The 23,271-nt window shown below is 36.6% G+C and overlaps 1 protein-coding gene across 1 annotated transcript; it reads right to left on the reverse strand.

Moving 5' to 3' along the window:
• Positions 1 to 16,397: 16,397 nt before the first annotated feature.
• Positions 16,398 to 17,647, reverse strand: LOC145958741 (uncharacterized). Its single transcript, XM_083076264.1, has 2 exons — positions 17,616 to 17,647; positions 16,398 to 17,199 (listed from the first exon to the last, which is right to left on the reverse strand). Exons 1-2 carry the CDS (start codon positions 17,645 to 17,647, stop codon positions 16,398 to 16,400), a joined length of 834 nt encoding a protein of 277 aa, XP_082932390.1.
• Between the last annotated feature and the right edge of the window lie 5,624 nt (positions 17,648 to 23,271).

The raw sequence follows: 23,271 nt of genomic DNA on the forward strand, positions 1-23,271 counted from the left end.
TAGAAAATAAAAAAATGAAATAAAAGGTAAGTTATCAAACAATTGTCTATCTGTAAGATTTTTAAGATAAATTTATAAAAGCTAACAAATATATGATAAATTTTAGTTTGATTAGCTATTGTTTTCATTTGATTATGGTTTTGATTCTCGTTGCCCCACACTTGACATTTTCAATAACAGAATATGTAGATACTCGTTAGTCATTCCTCATCCGATCCACCATCACCAAATTTTAACAACACACACTTATTAGTCAACACATGTCACTAATTTTGCACCATTTGCTTCTGTCTCTTCCTCTCAATCAGTCACTTCCACCCCCACTTTCACCACTCAAACTTACGCACCCATATTACTTTCTTCTTTCTCAGCTTCTTTCTATTATATGCATGAATCTCTATTACACAACAAAAACATTATATTTATCTTAAAAAGTATCTCTACACATTACAAAAAAAATATAAAACAACCAATCATAAACCATTGGGTTAATCTAGCGGCTAGTCAACCATTTTATTTTCTTATGAGAATCTGGTATGAGAAAGTTTATAATTGTTCCGGCCACGGGATGAACTAGGGTTTTCTCTAGATCAAGCCGCGAAGCCAGAGCATTCAAGAGTGTAATCTGCCTCCTCAACTCTAGGGTTTTGGGTTTTATGGTACCTCGTTCATGGGCCACTTGGGCCCCAAGGATCAAGGGATTTCCTTAGCTGTTAATATTTGGAGAATATCTTGTCATTAAAGATGGGATTTTATCCCTGATATTGGATCAGTGTCTATGTGGGAGAGTTAGATCGGATTTTGGCCGAGTTACCCCTGCAGAGCAGACAAGTCGGATTCTGACCGAGTGCACCCATGTAAATGGATTGGAACGGATTCTGACCGGGACAGTACACTTGTCTTCCAGCCCTGAGCCTGAAAGGCGAAAGGGCTTAAGTAACCACTCCTACGAATCCTATCGGAGATAGGCCGAGACGGTACACTTGCCTTCCAGCCCTGAGCCTGAAAGGCGAGAGGGCTTAAGCAACCACTCCTACGAATCATATTGAAATTAGGCCGAAACAGTACACGTGCCACGTGGCGGTGCCTGTTACTAAAGTTAATAACGGGGAATTGGTGGATCCTCCCGAGGACGATTAAAATTGTTGGTTGTTTGTAGTATTTTTTCTTTCTTGAACTATGTAGTACTGGCCACTTTTTGTTGTTACGAGCTATGCAAATTCGAGTTTCCAACTAATGATCATGCTCCTCCTTTTTTAGCGTTTTGGGCTTGTGTAAAAATCTTCCAAGTTAAATTATTCGTCCTAATGCTGAGTAAGAAAAATAATAAATTTATTCTAAGTTTGAAATGACATGTGAATCATGTCTTGCCCAAATTCCGAGTACCTAGAAGTGAATAAATAATTTTGTCGTTAAAAAATCTTGAATCAAGTGGTCAGCTAAGTAACGACTAAAACATTGAGTCAAAACTTCTAAGTCATTGAATGAGATTTTAACAAAGTGAAATGCCCAACTTCCGATTCGAAACAGTGCGGGAAATCTCTCTAAATTTAGACAACCCTTAAACTAACGATCGACCAAATGTCGACCCAAGCCTTGAGTAACAAAAATTTTAAGTTAAAATTGAAATATTTGGAATCCAACCGGTAAAATTCCGATCCATATGAGGAACTAGAAGTTTTAGGTATCGAAACATTGGGGATCTAAGCGGTAAAAATCCGATCCGTAAGAGAAACTAGAAGTTTCTAATTTAAAATTAAATCATTTGAAACCAATCGGCACAATTCCGTCATCAGGGACATGGAAACAATTCCCAAAAGTTAGAATGAAATCGTGTAGAGGAGGCGTTCATGACATTCATAAAGAAAATGTGTTCGTAGAGTAATTGGTGACTTTTTGGTCGCCAGAATTCCGATCAATCAAGAGCTTGTCTTTGAGTTATTTATACTCGCCTAGTCGGAATTTTACCGATCAGTGACAAGTTCTTCGATTTAGTTATACTTGCGTCAGTCGAATTTTTACCGAGCAGTGACAAGTTCTTCGATTTTTTATACTTGCGCCAGTCGTATTTTTACCGATCAGTGACAAGTTCTTCGATTTTTTATACTTGTGCCAGTCAGATTTTTACCGATCAGTGACAAGTTCTTCGATTTTTTATACTTGCGCCAGTTGGATTTTTACCGATCAGTGACAAGTTCTTCGATTTTTTATACTTGCGCCAGTCGGATTTTTACCGATCAGTGACAAGTTCTTCGATTTTTATACTTGCGCCAGTCGGATTTGTACCGATCAGTGACAAGTTCTTCGATTTTTTATACTTGCGCCAGTCGGATTTGTACCGATCAGTGACAAGTTCTTCGATTTTTTATACTTGTGCCAGTCGGATTTTTACCGATCAGTGACAAGTTCTTCGATTTTTTATACTTGCGCCAGTCAGATTTTTACCGATCAGTGACAAGTTCTTCGATTTTTTATACTTGCACCAGTCGGATTTTTACCGATCAGTGACAAGTTCTTCGATTTTTTATACTTGCGCCCGTCGGATTTTTACCGATCAGTGACAAGTTCTTCGATTTTTTATACTTGCGCCAGTCAGATTTTTACCGATCAGTGACAAGTTCTTCGATTTTTTATACTTGCGCCAGTCGGATTTTTACCGATCAGTGACAAGTTCTTCGATTTTTTATACTTGCGCCCATCGGATTTTTACCGATCAGTGACGAGTTTGCCTGCGAGTCAAAATCAATTCTAAAATAATCATTTTTATTATTTGATGGTACCTCGTTAAAAACCTTGACCACTCCTTCTCCTTTTTCAAGCCGTTGATCAATGCTCGCGTGTGTCCTCCAACGGTTCCTCGTACTGCCTCGAGTATTTTTCCTGTTCCAGAAAGTAATCATGTGTTAGTTCACTTTAATTTTCACTTCCATTGAGAGATATGGAAATTGGCACATTGTTATTTAACGTTGTCACTCCCTTAGATTTCGGTCCCTGCAACCTCCTCAAACCAAAGCTTCACAAACACGTTGCAAACACATCGCAAGCACCAAACCGCACCTTCCAAAAAATAATAATGATAATTTAAAATAAAAATTAGTATAATTAAATATTCCAAGAGGGCCACCACTCCGCCATCGATAATGGCTCCCAATTCCACCGTCGCTGCCGACCACCTTCCCTCTCCGCTCGGCCTACTCGCCGTCGCCCTCTTGGCGGCGCCGCGCGCCCCCACCATCGGCTTCAGCGAGTTCGGCATGGCCGCAACGCGAATCCCAGTGGGCGCCCCATTCTCGACCCGAAACCTGCATTCGTCCTCCACATCTCCCTCCGCGTCCGCAGCGGAAGGCGCGCCGTAGTTGATCAAACCCCAATTCTGGAGAAAGAGGAAACCTTGCGCAAGAACGTGACGTCACCCACCAACGACTTGCGCACCTCGGTGAACGTGAGCCTCCGCGAGGGCTCCTCGCGGTACTTGTTGATGATGAAGTCGCGGTACTCTGCAGGTTCGCGACACCGAGCTCGCGTCGAAGAATTCCTTGAACGTCGTTCGCTCCGTCTCGTGGATTTCGTCCCACACGAACCATCTTGAAGAGCTTGGGATGGTGCCGAGCTCGAGCTCGGAGTCTGAATCGTCCCCTGGTGGAGGCTCTAACTCACGCAAATGTGGACGTTGATCTATTTGCTTCTCCCTGTTTCGGCCTTGTTTGAATTGAATTAGATTTTATTCAGGATCTGGTGGAACTGCACTGTCAGCGCGCCGACCAGACGCTCCTTCACCACTCCCAGCATCGTCACCGGGGGGACCACGTTCAGACGCTGCGTTTGCCCCGACATCTTGTCTTGGCGACGGAGATCGAGAGCTGAGAGAGAATCACCAAGAGAGAGAGTGAAAGTCGGTCAGTTGGATGCGCCGCCACCTCCCATAGTAGAGTGTAGGTTTTTGTATTGTTGGGGCGTAGGAAAAGTTTTACCGTAGCCCCACGGTGGGCGCCAAAATGTTCCGGCCACGGGATGAACTAGGGTTTTCTCTAGATCAAGCCGCGAAGCCAGCGCATTCAAGAGTGTAATCTGCCTCCTCAACTCTAGGGTTTTGGGTTTTATGGTACCTCGTTCATGGGCCACTTGGGCCCCAAGGATCAAGGGATTTCCTTAGCTGTTAATATTTGGAGAATATCTTGTCATTAAAGATGGGATTTTATCCCTGATATTGGATCAGTGTCTATGTGGGAGAGTTAGATCGGATTTTGGCCGAGTTACCCCTGCAGAGCAGACAAGTCGGATTCTGACCGAGTGCACCCATGTAAATGGATTGGATCGGATTCTGACCGGGACGGTACACTTGTCTTCCAGCCCTGAGCCTGAAAGGCGAAAGGGCTTAAGTAACCACTCCTACGAATCCTATCGGAGATAGGCCGAGACGGTACAATAATAAATCACATATTTTACTACTCAAGAAGTGTTTGTGGTCAACAAAATGAAAACATAATAATTAAACTTAAAAAGGGGAGTTTTGCTGCATGGTGATTTGATTTGTTCCTTAAAAATTTACATGTCTTATCACTCAAAACCAAATCTCTCCCTCAATTGGATTGCTTATTTCGAAATAAACCTGCTGACACCTTCTAAATGTACAACAACAACATCCTTTATGAAATAACAATTCTAAGAAGTTTCCATTTGTTTCCCTGTCAAGAGGCCAAAACAATTTGGTTGGTTTAAGAGGGTTCAAGGCAAAATGGGCTTCTGAAACAAAATAGCCCTATAGAGGGCAATGCCATAATTTGAGAATGACATGACTATTTTGGAAAGGGCAATGCACATGTGGAAAATAAATTGCAAGTGGTTTTGAAAGAGAGTATAAAAGTCTTACTATTAAGAACTTGAAACTCTATGTTTGTTGCTTACAATTTATCGTTATTGTCTAAATCCGATGAATTCGGACCTTAATGGTATGTTTGGATGAGGAATTTATATGGGATAATTCATTTATTTGAAGAAATTCAAATTCTTTGAGGTGAAATGCTTTGTTTGGATGAGGAATTTACAAAGAATTTGAAATCCAATCATTTGTGAAATTTCTTAAAATAGTAGAGTTTCAAATTCTCCCAAAAATGGGAGAATTTGAAATTCCTCATATTTGTTTTTCTTATTTCACCTATATATTTTATCTTATCTCTTCATTTTTTTAATTATTAGATATTCAAAAATATTTTTAAAATTGTTAAATATTATCTAATATTAATTGCTAAAATTATTAAATATTATCTAATATTAATTTTTAAAATTAATAAATATTTAAAAATGGATTAATATTTATTTTTATAAAATTTAATTTAAAAATCTCAACATATAAATATATTTTTAAAATCAATTTTACTATGATGGAATAAAATTATCATATTCAACCTAACAATTTAAAATTTAAGAAATTTGAATTGACTCATCCAAACAAAATATTTTAAGAATAATAGAAATTGAAATCAAAGTAATTCAAATACCAAGAATTTAAAATTCCTTGAATTTGTAAAATTCCTTGAATTTGTAAAATTCCTCATCCAAACACACTATAAAGGCTTCAAGTTTACGTGGATTAAATAGGGATCAAGGAATGGGAATATTATTGTACTCTCTCTCTCTCTCTCCCTCTCTTCTCTCTCTCTCTCTCCTGTGTGAAATTTTTTATGTGAGAATAATAAATATTCGATGGTTAAAATATTATGAAAAAACTCTTTTTTGGAACAAGAACACTATATGTAACATCCTAAATTTTATAACTATTTATCTATAAGTTTTTGCAAATTATTTTATACATTAAATATTACGTAAGTTATTGTGAATGAAATTTATGTAACATTATTTAACCAAATTTTCTAAATTCAATAACATGTTTATCGGACAGCGTTGAGAGCACGCTGTAAAATATGAGAAACTCAATTTAAGAAAATTTAAATAATCTGTAACTTAAATAATAATTTATTGAGTGTAGATTAAGAATAAATACAGTTAAGAGAGAAAATCTCTAAATTAAAATTTATAGAAATTCTCTAACGATTTAACAAGAAAAAATTATTCTGCTAAAATCTTAATTTAGAAAATTGTGGGAAAATGTTCAAAAGGATATAATAATTTTATCATCGATATAGTATGCTTAGAATTATTAATAAAAATGTATAGTTAGGTGAAATTAAAATACAAGTCTCAACCAATGAAATTATGACACATAAGCAAATCCTAATCTATTTAATTAATATTAATTAACATAATTAGGAGATGATCAAGAGACAAAAGTTTGTATTTTTTAATGGTCAAGATTCTAATGATGATATTAGTTTCTCAAAATTATAATTAATTTGTAAGATACTTTAATAATTCTATAATGTTCTAGAAAGTTCTAGAAAGTTCTACAAAACTCTTCAAAGTAGATATCTAATTACCAAATAATTAAATGGGTTGGAAGCTTAACTATTAAGATATTCAAATAACTCAAGAAAGTTCTATAAAATTCTACATAATAGAAATCTAGAATGGATTAGATGCTTAACCATTAAGATATTTAAATAATTTTACAAAATTCTAGGATGTTCTATAAATTTTTACAAAAGAAAAGGGACACATAATCACCATGTGATTAAAATGAATTGAAAACTTAATCATTAAGATAACTAAATAACTCTACAAAATTCTAGAAAGTGGACATCTCATCACCAAGTTATTAAATAAATTGGAAACTTAATCATTAAGATACTTAAATAATTCAAGGAAATTCTAGAAAGTCCTATAAATATCTACAAAATGGACACCTAATCACTATGTTATTAAAATATCTTAGGAAATATCAAGAAATATCTACACATCTGAAGATTGGAGAATGGAGGTGGAGACTAGTATAAATAGGAGAAACCACACACCAAAAAGCTCACCAACAATCCTTAACAACTACACATAAACCAATGCCAAAGAAACACCAAAAAATACTCTATCTTTTCCACAACCAAGGAGTAAAACAAGGAGTAAACAACTAAAATTTCAAGAAAAGGGGAAGAAAGGAAGAAGATAAGAGGAAGAAAAAGAAGTAGGAGAAAAGAAATCAAGGAAATTAGGGAAAAACTAGCAAGCTTGGAGAAATAGGTATGGGTTAGATGTTTAATTTTATTCATGTCTATATAGTTGTAGAATAAATATTAATTTTTACTTATAAGTTTTGATGCATGGAACCTTAGGTTAGTTGATATGGTTTTTTTTATTGTACTTTTTGATAAATTTGATGCTTTAAGGTTGAATCTTGAAGTGGTTGATTGTTTATGATTGAACATTTCTATTGAAATTGTTTGAATTGTATTTGAAGAGTTTGATTGAGAATAATTTTTGAAGTGATAGATTAATAGTAAGGCATATTGCATATTTCATATTGCATATTGCATAATGTCATTTTTTTAGCCAAAAAATTTTTGGGGGGAAAAGAAAAGAATTTTAAAAAAAATAAATATTTGAGAAATGAATTTTGTACCAAGGATATTTGATAGAAAAAGAACAAGTTTTGTAATTTTGAAATGATACTTTTTACGTGAATTCTTTTCTTTATGTTTACTATCCGAGACATTGGTGGCAAGAGATTGATTGAGAATTGTGATAATGGGTACTGTCAAGGATAGTTGGCAATACGAGATGGATAAAGAAAAGGATAAAGTGAGAGAGAGCTTGATATGGTTGTGAAAGTCTGACTAAGGTATTTGTTTTATGCTACCAATGTCAGAAGATAGTAAATGGGGTTTGAGCAGAATTGGTAAGACGGGACCTCTGGTCTGGGGATAGACCTTTTGTCTAGGGAGTGTTTGGGCATGGGCAATCCCATAGATGGCCAGTCTTTATTGATTCTGTGTCGTGGTAGCCTGCCGGGTGCACTAACACTCTGACTACTGTCTACTTATTCACGTTTAGTGGGGCATTGCCGAATCACTGGACAGAGTAATGTTAAGCTCTAGCTTCACTAAACACTCAAAAGGGAAAATCTCCATGGAGTATTGAGTCAAAATGATTTTTAAAAGTATATTTTCAGTCAAAATCTGCATCTCATTCTCATAATCATATTGCATTATTTGGACTATTATTAATGAAAAATATTATCAAATTGTTGTGTGTGTTGATAATTGTATGAACTTATTATGCACTTGTCTAATTTGTTTGTGTGAGATGTGAATAAAATTAAATGTCTAACCCCATAAATATTTTTAAACCTAGATATTGGAGATCTCATAAAGCAGAAAAATTGGATGTGCAGTTAGAAGGTCAGATGCAAAAATCCAGAGCATAGGATGGGGGGTTTTATTTTACTAAGTTGTTATAAAATGGTTTGTAATATCTAGTGACTTGTATTGAATAAATTTATTTTTAATATAAATGTCTTAATTTGTTTAAGCATCTTTTCTACATATTATACTAATAATATAAATATTAGTAACCATAAATAATTAGTTATGATTAGCATATGTAATCTGGAAAGGGGGTTACACTATATCCTTTGGCGGGCTAGATCTCGAGTCACTCTCCGAGAAAGAACGAGAGGATGTTAAAAAACTCTAAGATCTTAAAACTCTTTTCAACACTGCCAAACTCTTAGATCTAGAGAATAGGCCCGAAGAATTGAAAATATATATAGGTATTATGTTGTTTGAATGTTCCATACTGCTAAACTCTTATCATTTCACCTTTGCTCCTTAATATAACTTATGGATGTGTTTTCCAGAGAGGATGTCTAGCCTAAGCAATCGGGAATTGGAAAAACTATGGAAGCAGCAAAAAGTTTTCCGGGTCCCCGGGGTAAAGGAACAAATATCATTAATATCATTAACAAACTTTTTGAGCTCTTTTCCCAAGTAGTAGAACTCTACAGTCATAGAGATGTCTCTGTCACAGTAATAATACCATAATCCCTCCGGTCTAAGAAACAACGTAATATAAATCCTGCGAAAGTTCGAGCACTCAAAGAAAAAACTGGTGGAGGAGAAGGTGACGCAAGAAAAGAAATCGTACTTCTTCATGCCATTGACAAACTCAAGAAACACAGAAAAATTAATTTGGAGTTCCAACATGGAGAAAGGGTAAAGAGTAAAGAGAGGTACTGGAGGTGGGGCGAACGAGGGGAGTGTTGACGCGTGATAACGGTGGCAGCCCAAATGTGGTTTCGGTCGGGAGAGATCTGGAACTGACGGCGTTAGAGAGCTTTGGCTGAAAGGGGATTTCCGGTGGTCGAGGAAAGACGGACTTGCACTTGCACTTGCGCCCTAAACAGCGCTCTAAACCCCTTGGCGCCCTTGTTTTTAGGGTTTTGTATGGGAATAGTGAATTTCTTAGTTTTTTTTTATTACTAAAAGGAGTTATGTAAAAACCTTTCCTGTGTGAAATTTTTTATGTGAGAATAATAAATATTCGATGGTTAGAATATTATGAAAAAACAAAATAAAATCATAAAAATTAATTACTACGAAGATATAGCGTGTATGGGAGAGCTTGGCATATTTGCCACGGTGACGGTAGAAAATTTTTATCGATAAAACTAAACATATATACAATTGGACTATGTACTATACAGATATACAATCAGGCCCATCAAATTAGTGAAATCATATTTTTAATAATTTTTTTTATAAAATATAAATTCAATCAATTTAATTGTTCTGTTTGATGATATTATTAATTAGATTAAATATAATTGTATATTATTATAAAATTATTTGGTACTTCATCATACCAATTTATTTTAATGTTTAAAATGAAATTCAAAATACATATATAAATATCTATTCTTAGATAGCATATTTAAAAGTGTTCAAATCATTAAAATTTGATGTATATGATTATAAATGTAATATCATTAAATACAATGACTAAAACAATTATATTTACACATTTTATAAAAAATATTAAAGATGTCATTCCACTAATTTGATACCATAATGTCAACGAGTCATGACCTTCTCCTTCTATATATATATTCATATATATGTATGAAAAGATCTATACTTACTCCAAAGGTAACATTTTGTAAATTCATTCCGCTCAATAACTTATAATTTACATTGAATTTCAACAATTTAACTATTAAATTAAATGTTTTTTAATAAATAGATCAAGTTCATAAAATTTTTAAAAATTTAAAAATTATTTAATTTTTTATTTCATTAATTTAAATTGAGACCGGCGGGCTGACCCCCCAGGTCAGGAATGTGGCCGAGACGTCCCACAAACGTCGCTGAGAATTCGACAAGCATATTTCGATGGTGAACTTAGAGACGGTTGAGCTGCTGAGGGAGATAAAGGCGATGCGGAAGTACAATCTGCTGAAAGGACTTTAAGCACGTGCCTTGGGGAGAATTGGGACCCTGTGGATCGTGGCACCAATCATGGTAAGGCCTTATCTTTTTGGGATGAAAAATTCAATCATTCTGCCCACCTCCGCTAGACCGATCTGCTTGTCGGCGACAAGGAAGATTTGGAAAAGATGAGTGCCTTTTCCATCGCCAAGGGAGTTGAGTCCTTGACCAATCGTCTTTCTTCTCTTGCTTTAATCAACGAGGATAAGGTTCGCGGGTTAGTGAGGGAGACTAAGGTACATGGAAAAAAGATTTCTTCCCTTGAGGAGAGTCTGAACAAAAGCAAAGCTGACTTCAAATGGGTGTCCATCGAACGGACAAACTACTTGAAGGTCGTCGAGCCTTTGAGGAGGAGAGGAAGGCTTGGGCTTCCGAGAAATCGGCTTTCGAGAAGGAGCTTGAGGAGCTCCGACTGGCCCGAGACAAGAATGCCGATGCGGCACAGGTTTTTGAGAATGACTTGGTCCTAGCGAAGTCCGAGGTTGAGAAGTTGCAGGTTGACCTCCAAGCTGCAAAAATGGATTCGCTGAAGAAGTTTGTAAGGGGCTTTGACGCTGCCACAACTCAAGTGAAGTTTCTTCACGCTGATATCGACCTTGGAGGGCTCGGCTACTTCAAGGAAATTGTGGATGGGGAACTCGTGGATCGCCTAGAGGATGATTGATCTTGACCTCAAAAACTTATGCCCGTTACATGTTTTTGACTTCTGTTATGTTGCCTTTATCTATTTTTAGCTTCTGTTATGTTACCTTTATCAACTTTTATGATCTCATTTGAAGTTTGTTCTTTTTGTTTGATATCGTGCATGGTTAGACTTAGATAAATCGAAGTTTTAAACTTGAAGTTTTTGAACTAACAAGCAGTCGCCTAGATGTCGATCTCAACGATGAAAAAATGATTCAAAGTTTTAAAACTTGAAGTTTTTGAAATAACAAGAAGTCGCCTAGATGTCGATCTCAATGATGAGAAAATAATTCTAAGTTTTAAAACTTGAAGTTTTTGAAATAACAAGAAGTCGCCTAGATGCCAATCTCAATGATGAAAAAATAATTCTAAGTTTTAAACTTGAAGTTTTTGAAATAACAAGCAGTCGCCTGCACGCCGATCTCAACAATGAGAAAATAAATTCTAAAAGTTAAAACTGGTGAAGTTTCTAAAGACCGTGCAGTCGCCCAAATGCCGATTTCACCTAATCAATGAAAAAATATTCTAAGTTCAAATGTGAAGTATTGAACTATGGTCTAGTCCAAATGCCGACCACATATATCCCACGAGAAAAAGTATAAGTTAGACATTGAGGTTTTAAAACCAAAAGCAAATGAATTTTGATCAGCAAATCACCGAAAAGCCGATTAAAGTAATGAATAGAAACTTCCCAAGTCAAAACATGGAATTGTGACAAACAAATCAGCCAAATGCCGATTCAAACTCTTAGTGGAAAATTTTTACACTTAAAACATTATTAACTAGGTAAGTCGTCCAAATTTCGAGTCAATAAGGTGAGATAATTAACCTATGATCGTCCACATTCCGACTCAGAGATGTGAATGCTATATTCTGTTGAAATTAAGAACCAACATAGGAGTCGCTGAAAAGCCGGTTTATCAAGAATCAACATAGGAGTCGTCCTAATGGAAATTTATCAAGAACCAACATAGGAGTCGCCCTAATTCCGATTCATCCGATTGAATGTAAGTGAGAAAGTTCACCTTTGGTTGCGAATATACCGACTTAAAATGAGGAAATCAATCATATGAGGAAATCACCAAGCTAAAGATTCTATTTTGAATTCAGGGGGTCGTTCAAATACCGATTGCATGAGCTTAACGGGAATGGGCCGACCTTCTTGATGTATATTCGCCCAGTCAGAATTTTGCCGATCAATCACGAGTTTGGTCTTCGAGTTATTTATACTCGCCCAATCAGAATTTTACCGATTAATCACGAGTTTGGTCTTCGAGTTATTTATACTCGCCCAGTCGGAATTTTACCGATCAATCACGAGTTTGGTCTTCGAGTTATTTACACTCACCCAGTCGGAATTTTACCGATCAATCACAAGTTTTGGTCTTCGAGTTATTTATATTCGCCCAGTCGGAATTTTGCCGATCAATCACGAGTTTGGTCTTCGAGTTATTTATACTCGCCCAGTCAGAATTTTACCGATCAATCACGAGTTTGGTCTTCGAGTTATTTATACTCGCCCAATCGAAATTTTACCGATCAATCACGAGTTTGGTCTTCGAGTTATTTATACTCGCTCAGTCGAAATTTTACAGATCAATCACGAGTTTGGTCTTCGAGTTATTTATACTCGCCCAGTCGGAATTTTACCGATCAATCACGAGTTTTGGTCTTCGAGTTATTTATACTCGCCCAGTCAGAATTTTACCGATCAATCACGAGTTTGGTCTTCGAGTTATTTATACTCGCCCAGTCGGAATTTTACCGATCAATCATGAGTTTTGGTCTTCGAGTTATTTATACTCGCCTAGTCGGAATTTTACCAATCAATAACGAGTTTGGTGCCTTTGAGATAACACATGTTAAAAATTATAGAAGAATAGTAGGGGATGATATTTATTAAAGTTGAGAAATTATTAGTTTGTGGTGCCTCGTTAAAAACCTTCTCAGCAAAAAAACCCCTCTCATTTTTACGGGGAAAAAATACTGAGCTAGGAAAAGAGTGCACCTGATACAAATGGATAAATTAACTATAATAAAATCGTAAGTTTGCAGCGTTCCAAGTCCTCAAGATCTTCCCTCCATCTAGCGTCTTCAATCGGTAAGCTCCTTTGCCAACTACGTCGTCAATTTTATAGGGGCCAACCCATTTAGGTGACAGTTTGTTCCTCATTTGAGTTAGCTGGGCGCGCTTCAAAACGAGGTCTCCTACGACAAAAGCTCTTGGGACGACCTTTGTATTGTACTTGAAAGTAGCCCTTCGCTGCGCTGCTACTTGATTTATCCGTGCTCTTTCTCTTGTTTCTATGATCAAATCCAAATCAACTCGTCTTCCCTGTTTGGATTCCTCCTCAGAGAAACATGTAGTACGTACCGAGGGTTCAGCGATTTCAATCGGTATCATCGTATCTGTCCCGTACGCTAGATTGAAAGGGGTGTCCTGGGTCGACGAATGAACATTCGTGTGGTATGTTCATAAAACTTGGGGAAGCTCCTCCACCCATGAAGTGCCTGAGTCCTGGACGCGCTTTTTCAATCCCGATAGTATAACCTTGTTGGCCGACTCCGCTTGGCCATTAGACTGGGGGTGTTCAACGGAAGTGAACGTCATTTGGATGCCGATCTCCCGACAGAAATTGCGGACTCCCCCACTCGCAAATTGTGTCCCGTTATCTGATACGAGCACTTGAGGAACACCATATTTGCATATCATATTCTTCCATAAAAATGTCCTTACCTTCTTTGTCGAAATGGTTGCTACTGGTTCTGCCTCGATCCATTTGCTGAAGTAGTCTACAGCCACTATCAAGAATTTTAACTGTCTGACTGCGATCAAAAATGGACCGAGAATATCAATACCCCACTTGTTGAATGGCCAAGGAGACAAGATTGAATGGAGTCGTTCAGCTGGGGAGTGGTGCAAGGTTGCGTGTCTTTGACATCCATCACACTTTTGAACTCACTTGACGCAGTCGTTTCTCAAAGTCGGCCAAAAATACCCTGCCCGCGCGACTTTGTATATTAGAGCTCGCCCTCCGATATGACTTCCACACATGCCGCCATGCACTTCATCCATCACTCTCTGCGCTTGCGATGTGGTCAAACATCTCAAAAGGGGAGAGCTGAAACCCCTTCAATACAACCTTTTGTTGATGACTACAAACCTGGGTGACTCCCTCTGTATCAATGACGCCTCCTTTTTGTCCTCTAGCAACTCCCTCCGTATAAGGTATGCAATATATGGTCCCATCCACGAATCGAGCTCTTCTTGGATGAAAAGAACACTCTCTTGTGGCTCATTAATACTCAGCTGAGCTAAGGTTTCCTGGATGATTGACCGAGTGGCCCCTGGCTTCTTTGTGCTTGCTAACTTAGAGAGGAGATCGACTCGCGAATTTTGTTCTTGCGGTACAAGGTTAAGTGTAAACTCTCGAAATTTTTTTGATAAGGTCTTAACCTTTTCCAGGTACTTAGCCAATTGGGGATCTTTTGCGTGGAAATTTCCAGCTACCTGCTCCGTGATCAACTGAGAGTCACTCCGAGTTGATAAACTCGTCGCCCCCATCTCCTTCGCCAAAATCATTCCTGCTAACAACGCCTCGTACTCGGCTTGATTATTGCTTGCCCGAAATTCAAATCGTAATGACTGCTCCAGTAATATTCCCCCCGGATCCTCCAAGACGATTCTGGCTCCATTTCCTCCTAGATTTGAAGCACCATCCACTGATATAATCCATTGGGTTTCTCCGACACCACCCTCCTCAACAGGAGGGGTCAATTCCATCAAGAAGTCGGCTAAGGCTTGAGCCTTGATTGCTCCTCTCGGCTCATACTTGATGGAGAACTTTGATAACTCGATCGACCACTTCATTATTCTGCCTGCCAGGTTGGGTTTTTGTAAGACTTGCTGAATCGGATGGTTAGTTCGGATTACCACCTCGTAGCTCTGGAAATAATGTCTCAACTTCCTCGCGATAACTAGTATCGCAAGGGCTAATTTTTCAATCTTCTGGTACCTCGTCTTCGCTCCCTGTAAGACCCTGCTCACGAAGTAAATAGGAACTTGAGAAGCTTCCTGCTCTTGTACAAGAACCGAACTGACTGCTCGGTTGGATGCAGATATGTAAACCAACAAAGGGAGGTTCGGTCGTGGTTTTGTCAAAATCGGCGGCGATGCCAGTGACCTCTTGAGTTCCGCGAAAGCTTCTTCACACTCGGTCGTCCATGTGAAACGATCATTCTTCTTCAGAAATTGGAAAAACGATAACACCTTATCAGCTGATCTTGACAGAAAACGAGACAGAGGAGCCATCCTTCCCGCCAGTTGTTGAACCTCCTTCACCGTAGATGGGCTCCTCATATTGATGATGGCCGAGCACTTGTCGGGGTTTGTTTCGATGCCACGATGAGTTAGTAGAAAATCAAGGAATTTTCCTACTTGGACCCCAAACGAGCACTTTTCGGGATTCAATTTGAGTTGGTACTTGTCGATAGTGTCAAACAATTCTTGCAAGTCGTCAAAATGTCGATTGATGCTCGCCGACTTCACCACCATGTCGTCCACATAAGCTTCCACATTCCGACCCAACTGATTCACTAAAACCTTGTCCATCAGTCGTTGATAAGTCACACCCGCGTTCTTTAGGTCGAAAGGCATTACCCTGTAGCAAAAATTGGCTTGATCTACTATGAAGGCTGTCTTGTCTTCATCTGTTGAATGCATGCGGATCTGGTTGTACCCCGAGTAAGCATCCATGAAACTCAGTAATTCGTACCCTGACGCCCCATCAACCAAACAGTCTATGTTGGGTAGCGGGTACGAGTCCTTTGGGCAAGCTTTATTAAGATCGGTGAAGTCCGTACACATTCTCCACTTTCCAATACTCTTACGAACCATCACCACATTTGCCAACCAGGTCGGATATTAAATTTCTCGGACATGTCCTGCCATTACCAACTTTTTTGTTTCTTCTGTAATGGCCCTTCGTTTCTCCTCTCCAAACTTTCTCCTCTTTTGGATTACTGCTTTTGCATTAAGGTCTATAGCCAGCCTATGGCACAGGAAATCAGGATCAATTCCAGGCATGTCGCTAGAGTGCCATGCGAATGCCGACACATTTTCTTTTAGAACCTTGACCAACTTTTCTTCATTTTTCGGGGTTAAAGAAGTACTAATCTTCACCGTTCTTCCTTCCATCAGTGCTACTTCCTTGCATCTTCCGCGGGGGCAGGTCGGTGATCAAATTGACCCATCCTAGGGTTTAGTTCAATGGAATGAATGTGCTTTTCAGCTGGTGTGGTATATAAGCGCCTCATTGCCTTCAAATTGTCCGCGTAACACCTTCAGGCAACCTCTTGATCCACCTTGATGACTCTGACAGCCCCATTCGGTAATGGATACTTCACTTTCAGATGCGATGTTGACACAACGGCCCCCAGTTTGTTCAACGTGGGCCTGCCGATGAGTATGTTGTAAGACGACTGAGCATTCACCACTAAGTAGCGAATGGTCACCGTTTTCATTTGCGAGCCCTGACCAAAGGTTGTTTCTAGATCAGCATACCCCCTAGCCATAACCTGATCTCCTGCAAAACCTACTAGGGTTCCCACGTAAGGTATCAGTCGGTCATTGGGGATCTTCATGCCCACGAAAGCTTCCCAAAAGAGGATGTCGGCCGAGCTTCCCTGGTCGGCCAGAACGCGCTTCACATTATAGTCCATTACTATCGTCAAGATGACGATAGGATCATCCTCATGAGGAGCTACTCCTTCGTAGTCGACGTCCGAGAAGGAAATCGTGGGTTGGGAAGGTCGACAGATTTTCAACACGGACAGGACGGATCGTGTGTACCTTTTTCGTGCAGCTGAGGTGACTCCTCCTCCCGCGAATCCTCCTGCCATCGTGTTGAAGTCCCTGTGAATCGCTTGTTGATGGACCTCTGATGCCTTTGCTGGGGTGTCCTTGAGGGGGGTCCTCTCTCTATGCCTATCCCTCCTTGCATCGTTCTGCGCACGCCTGTGTCGCCTGTCCAAGGGGCCTTCTTCCTGTTTTCTTGCCACAAACTTTTTCAGGCGTCCCTCCTTGATCAAGCGTTCAATCTGTCTTCCAAGGACGAAACAATTTTCCGTGGAATGGCCATGAGTCCTATGAAACTCACACTAGTCCATCTTGAAGGGACCCAATTAGCGTTTCATCGCTGCTGGAAACTCAAACAACGATGCACTGTTGACATCATGAAGTATCTGCCTCCTAGGAACATTGAGCGGAGTAAACTTCTCTTCGTCGTTGGCTCGTGCCACTCGCCCCTTGGCCGACCACCATGATCGGTCTGTTGGTAATTTCCCTCCTTCATATTATAATGGTCACGTCGCTTATTCCAATCTGAACGCGGTCAGAGATGTTTGTTGCTCTCCTTATTGCTACCTCCCGCTTCTCAGCTTTCAACTGCCCTTTTATTGATTTGTCCTTCTTCCGTCTTGATGTGACTCAGGGCAAAAGCTCTGACCTCCGACATCGTTTGGCAATTTACTCTTTAAAGCGCGATGTCAAAGGCGCCAGACCTTAGACCTTTCTGAAATGTGATGACCGCCATCCTTTCATCCAGAGATGCTATCCTCAAAGCTACCTCGTTGAATATTTGCAAAAGTCCTTCAACGACTCCTCGCGTTGCTGCTTGAGATCAAAAAAATTTGACGTGATCAGTGGTTTCTTTTCAAACTGTGCCATGAATAGCCGACTAAAGACGTCGAAGTCGGTGATTGATCAGTCACGGAGACCACTAAATCAATCAAGTGTTGTTTTCTTGAGCGTGCCCATGAACAGCTTGCAACGGATTTCCATACTCCCTCCACAAATCAACATTTGTGCTCGAAAATCTGTCAAGTGTTGACTAGGATCTTGGGTTCCATTAAAAGGTTGCACCTGGGGGACCCAATGATCTCTCGGGATGATCTCGGCCTCTATAGCCTCCGAGAAAGGTCAAAAATCTCTAGGAACTTCCATCATGACATCTTCCTCCGCCGTTCGGGTATTGGCCGTTATCATAGCCTGCATCTCATCCACTCGCCTCCTGATCTCCTTGTTTTCTCGCTAGATGGCCTCCTCCCTTTCCCTGGATTGTGCATTCTCCTCTCTCAAGCTGTTGATCAATGTCATCATCTCCTCCATGGTAGGGTGTTGTGAGTCACTGTTTGATGTGCCGCCTCTCGCCATAGTGAAGTGCAAGTTCTTCCGTATTACTTGGGGCGTAGGAAAAGTTTTATTGTAGCCCCACGGTGGGCGCCAAAATGTTCCGGCCAAAGGGTGGACTAGGGTTTCTTCCTAGGTTGAGCCTTAAAGCCAGAGCATTCAAAAGTGTAATCTGCCGTCTCAACTCTAGGATTTTCGGTCTTATAGTTTCTTGTTCACGGGCCTTATGGGCCCTGAGAATGTAGGGATTTCCTTAACCGTTCTAATCTGGAAAATACTTTGTGAGTGAAGGTGGGGCCTTGCCATTGCTATCGGATAGCTTCTTCATGCGAAGGTTGGATCGACCCCTGCTCGACTAGGCCCACACTGAGTGTCCAGTCGGATAATGACCGGGTAGGCACTTATAGGTAAGCAAGATCGGTATCTGACCGACTTAGCTTGCACGAAGAAGCCAAGTCGACTATATACCGAGTGACTCTGAGAGAGTGAGTCGGCCAAGACTATAGTCCGGTGACCTCATGGGGAGAGATCAGGTCGGAATCCGACCTAGACAGTACAATTTGCATGCAGTAATTAACATGGAGACGAGGACAATGAAGATAACACTTTGGTTCACTCTCGTGCGTAAGAGCAAAAAATGCTTTGTCGACAAAATGTATTCCGAGTCCATCTCTAATCTCTATAGTCACTTCATTTCACACATTTAAGCATATATATCATTTTCAACATGAAGTAAGTGACATTATAATTTGTATTGTTTATTTGATGGTTAAGTTTGGAGTATGTTTATTCATGACTGAGCTAATTTTTTTACTAAATAGAAATAGGATGATATTCTTAGCACTGGTGAATTAAGAAGGGTTAAAGAGATAAACATGCATATCATCATATATCTTTTTCGTTATACGAGTCAAAATATAATAATTAAGTGTGCTACTCATTATTAGTTAAATAAATTATGTGGTGCTCGAAGCAAGAAAATAAAACAATTTTCAAAAACCTAATCAAAGTAAAATGATAATAACCTTTTCGTTATAAGCAGTCAAGCACAAAAAAATTGATAGATCAAAGTGAATTATGACATATATGTAAATCCGATTCACCTTGAAAATGGGTTAAAAATTAAGAAATTTATAATTGATAAAAAATTTAACTTGACTCACTTTTGATCGTTATATGAGTTGAACTTTTGATGGATTGAGTTGTCTACTTAACTCACTTATCATTTTGCTTTGTAAGCTCATAATAAGGTATTATTTTTCTTTTGTAGATGAAGATAAAGTTAACGTTAAATAACATGAAATTGATATAGCTAGACTTATCTATTCAAATTTTCAATGAAGTTTAATATTGATGGAACCACTCAAATGACAAGATTTTTATTATTATTGAAAGTTGTACACCTTTTAATTAAGTTTAATGATGTAAGTATGATGTTTAATTTGACAATTTTTATTTTAAGTTGGAGTTTATTTTAAATTGAAGTTTTTTTTATAAATAAAATAGATAGGCTGACTTGTTTAACCCACCAATTTGTGATTGGCCAAGTTAGGCCAAGTTTTTTAGACATTTAAGTAGATAGACTAAACTAATTGAACTCACTTAAAAAGTAGGTTGAGGTAAGTTGAGTCATACATGTTGTGTTAGTCCATTTTGATAGTCTTAACAAAAAAGATTTAGAAACTAATCAAAAAGTATTTCTTAATTGATTACAATGTGTAAAATATGTTTTTCAAATAAATAACATTTTCTTGTTTTAATCAATTATAAGGTTTTTAATTGATTAAAAGAAAACTTGATTTAATCTATTAGAATATGTTTTAATCAATTAGATGTAAACTTGTTCCATTTTATAAAAATTAAGATTCTCAAATTTAATCGATTAAATTAATCTTTAACTAATTAAATCATGTTGAGAGTTATTAACTAAATTTTGGAAAAACATATTAATCGATTACAACTTTATTCTAATTAATTAATTTGACTCTCTAAAAAAACACATTATTTTAATTAATTACAAGGTAGTTTAGTTGATTAAATCAGTTGAATAACAAGTCAGAAATTTTTAAAATGATCAACCATTTTAAATGATTATACTATGGATTAATCAATTAATCTATTGTGAATTTGCTTTGTTATAAATATAATTTTTTGTTCGCTTTGAAAATAAGTCAAGGATCATTTTCTAATGCTTTTCAAGATCAAAGGCAGGGTAAATTCACGACTTTAGAGTTGATCATTATCTATATTAGATATTTTTTCAATGGTTTTTTAAAAGTACAGGTAGAGTTATCATTGCAAAAAGTCTACATTCAAACGCTTTCTTATACCCTTGGGGTATAGGTAGTGAGATTGATCTTTAGCTATGGAGATGGTTTCTTTGAAGGTTCTTGCATAGATTGAATAGGATTTTCAATGGGGCAATGGAAGAAGTTTAGAGAAAGATTTTGATCAAATTTTCTTCTGTGAATATGGTTGTAAAGAATTATTGTGATTCTAATGCAAAAATATCAATCAATTGTTGAGGACTGGATGTAAATCTCTAAGATTGAGAGTGAACCAGTATAAAATTTTGATTTTTTTTTCTTTTTTTCTTAAACTCTTTAAAATTCTTACATTTTATTATTTTATTTGTATATGCATTAAAAACAAGTTAAAATAATAGATCTTAAGAGTTGTTTTTCACGTGTTAATTTAAAACTCTTGAGATTATGATTATTGGACAAATGTTTTAAAAGCTCTAAAGGGAGAAAAACTTTCAAGTAATATTCAATTCACCTCCTCTTAAATACATCATTTATTATAATAGATATAAAAATACCATGTTATTAAGTGGTATATATACAATCAATGCTTTCTTATTTCTTTAATTAAAAAATCAATTTAATCTTTAATATATAAGGGAAAAAATCTCCAAAATTTGTTTGAAATTGTTTTGTGATTCAAGATCTACAACATTCTTAGAAAATGAAAATTATAATCTAAATCATTTTGTTTAAAAAATAAGATTTAAATATACTTTTAATTATCAAATTTAGGGTAGATTTATTTTAATCCTCCAAATTTAAAATTATTATTTTTAGTCTATATAATTTCAAAAAAAATATTTTAGTCATTATACTCAAATTTTGTTAAAAAATTTATTAAATATTATTGTTTAAAATATACCTACTAATGTTACTGTTAGTGAAAACATCACATTAAACTCAAATAATATTGTATAACTGTTTCAATCAGTTATTTTTATATATGTTATTAGTTACTTGAGAAACTAAAACAAGATTTTTAAAAATTATAGGATTAAAAATAATATTTTAAATTTGAGAAACAAAAACAAATTTATTCAAGAAACTAAAAACATATTTAAGTAAAAAAAAAAAAAAAGTTATTATCTACGAAGCTAAGCCCCAATCCTTGTAACAACTTTCACGTACCTAGATAACATCAAGACTTTGGCCCTCTTATGCAAATAAAGTCAGCCAAATGTTGACACTTACATATATCACTAATGTCATTATAGGAGGTACATATTTGATTTTGATCGTCTATAATTATGAATGAAAATGCATGAATTTAGTCCGTTAATATTCTTTTTATTACACAACTAATTAGAATTTAAAATTAAATTTATTAACTCCAATAGTGAGATTTACAAATGCACCTTGTGCAATTTCTCTTGAAACTGTCGACAATTATGATACGTACATATTTAATATATTTCGTTACTTTGGTAAGATTATTATTAAAGTACCTTTTACATGTACTTATAAATGCATGATTTGTGAATACAAACTATTCCTTAAGCCCTAAAATCCCTTTCTCTTTTTCTCTATTAATGTAAAATTATAATTTTTGTCTGTCACTCACTGATACATAAAGCATCCTTCTGCCAATGTTTCATGTATACCATGTTTAATATTAATGAGCCTTATTCTTATTCATAAATTAAATATTTTTTCACTTGACTCTTAGTTGCCAAAATTAATAACGTACAATAGTTAATTACAGAGTAATCAGAAAGAAAATATGGAAGAGTCAGATACACTTCATTGAATCTGCAACAAGTTATGCAAAAAGAAAGTTCCTAGGCAAACTTCTCAAATGAAAATTCAACAATATACAGTGATGAACAAGTTTAGGGATCTAACCTGGTTACCTCATTTCTGCTTATGACCTAAGCAACAATTAATATTGGAACCAAATAACAACAATTATTCTTTGTAAGGAGACATGACAGTGATTATACTTTAATTCAATTTGTTAACATGACCATTGTGTTCAATAGATATACAAACCTTGGATGAGTGTAGGGAGGATCTGCTAGACCAAAAGTGACATCATGAGGAAAAAAGCATGAAGCAAATATGTTTTCATTCTCATTTATTCTTATGATAATTCAATAAATATTTTTCACTCCTACTTCAAATTATTATCTTCTCCATCATATTAAAATTACATAGTTGTGTTGTTGAAAGGGAAATGCACTTATTTGAGAGTTAGGATATATTTGAAATAGATTATGTAAATTTATTCAGATTTATTTTATAACATTTTCCTAGATATTTGGATAATTTTTAAAAAAAAATAACTTGTAAAATGTTTATAAACTATTTTTAATTTATTTCAATAAACATTTTAAAATAACTTAGAAAAATAATTTAATAATATCTCACCTTTAAATATAAAAGAACATTCATATTTTCTTTTCGATAATCATGATATTGTACATAAAATAAGTAACCATAATATTAAAGCAACATTCATATAAATACTTAATCACATTGAATAAATATTTAATTAAATAAATTACTTTAATCACGCCCTAGACTTGTTCAAAACATTGTGTAATAGCCTAGAGAGATCCTACTTTACAAGAAAGCTACTATTGTGATAACATAAAGCTCTTAATTTCTATTAGACCCTCTTTCTATTACTTCATTTTTCTTTCATTGATTTTCTTTTGGCTTATTATTATTTATAAGTTCGAAACTCTTAATGGATTATGATTCATCTTACTTTAAAATTTAT

The sequence above is a fragment of the Cajanus cajan genome, chromosome 6 (genome assembly GCF_000230855.2).
Source record: "Cajanus cajan strain Asha chromosome 6, NIPB_CcT2T_4, whole genome shotgun sequence".
NCBI lineage: Eukaryota > Viridiplantae > Streptophyta > Magnoliopsida > Fabales > Fabaceae > Cajanus > Cajanus cajan.

Bases quoted from the DNA above. Each gene is read 5' to 3' on its own strand.
- LOC145958741 (XM_083076264.1), bottom strand. From the start codon at position 17,647: ATGGCGGTCATCACATTTCAGAAAGGTCTAAG. The intron at 17,200-17,615 runs GTCTGGCGCCTT...TGAGTTTCATAG, and splicing joins ACATTTCAGAAAGGTCTAAG to GACTCATGGCCATTCCACGG.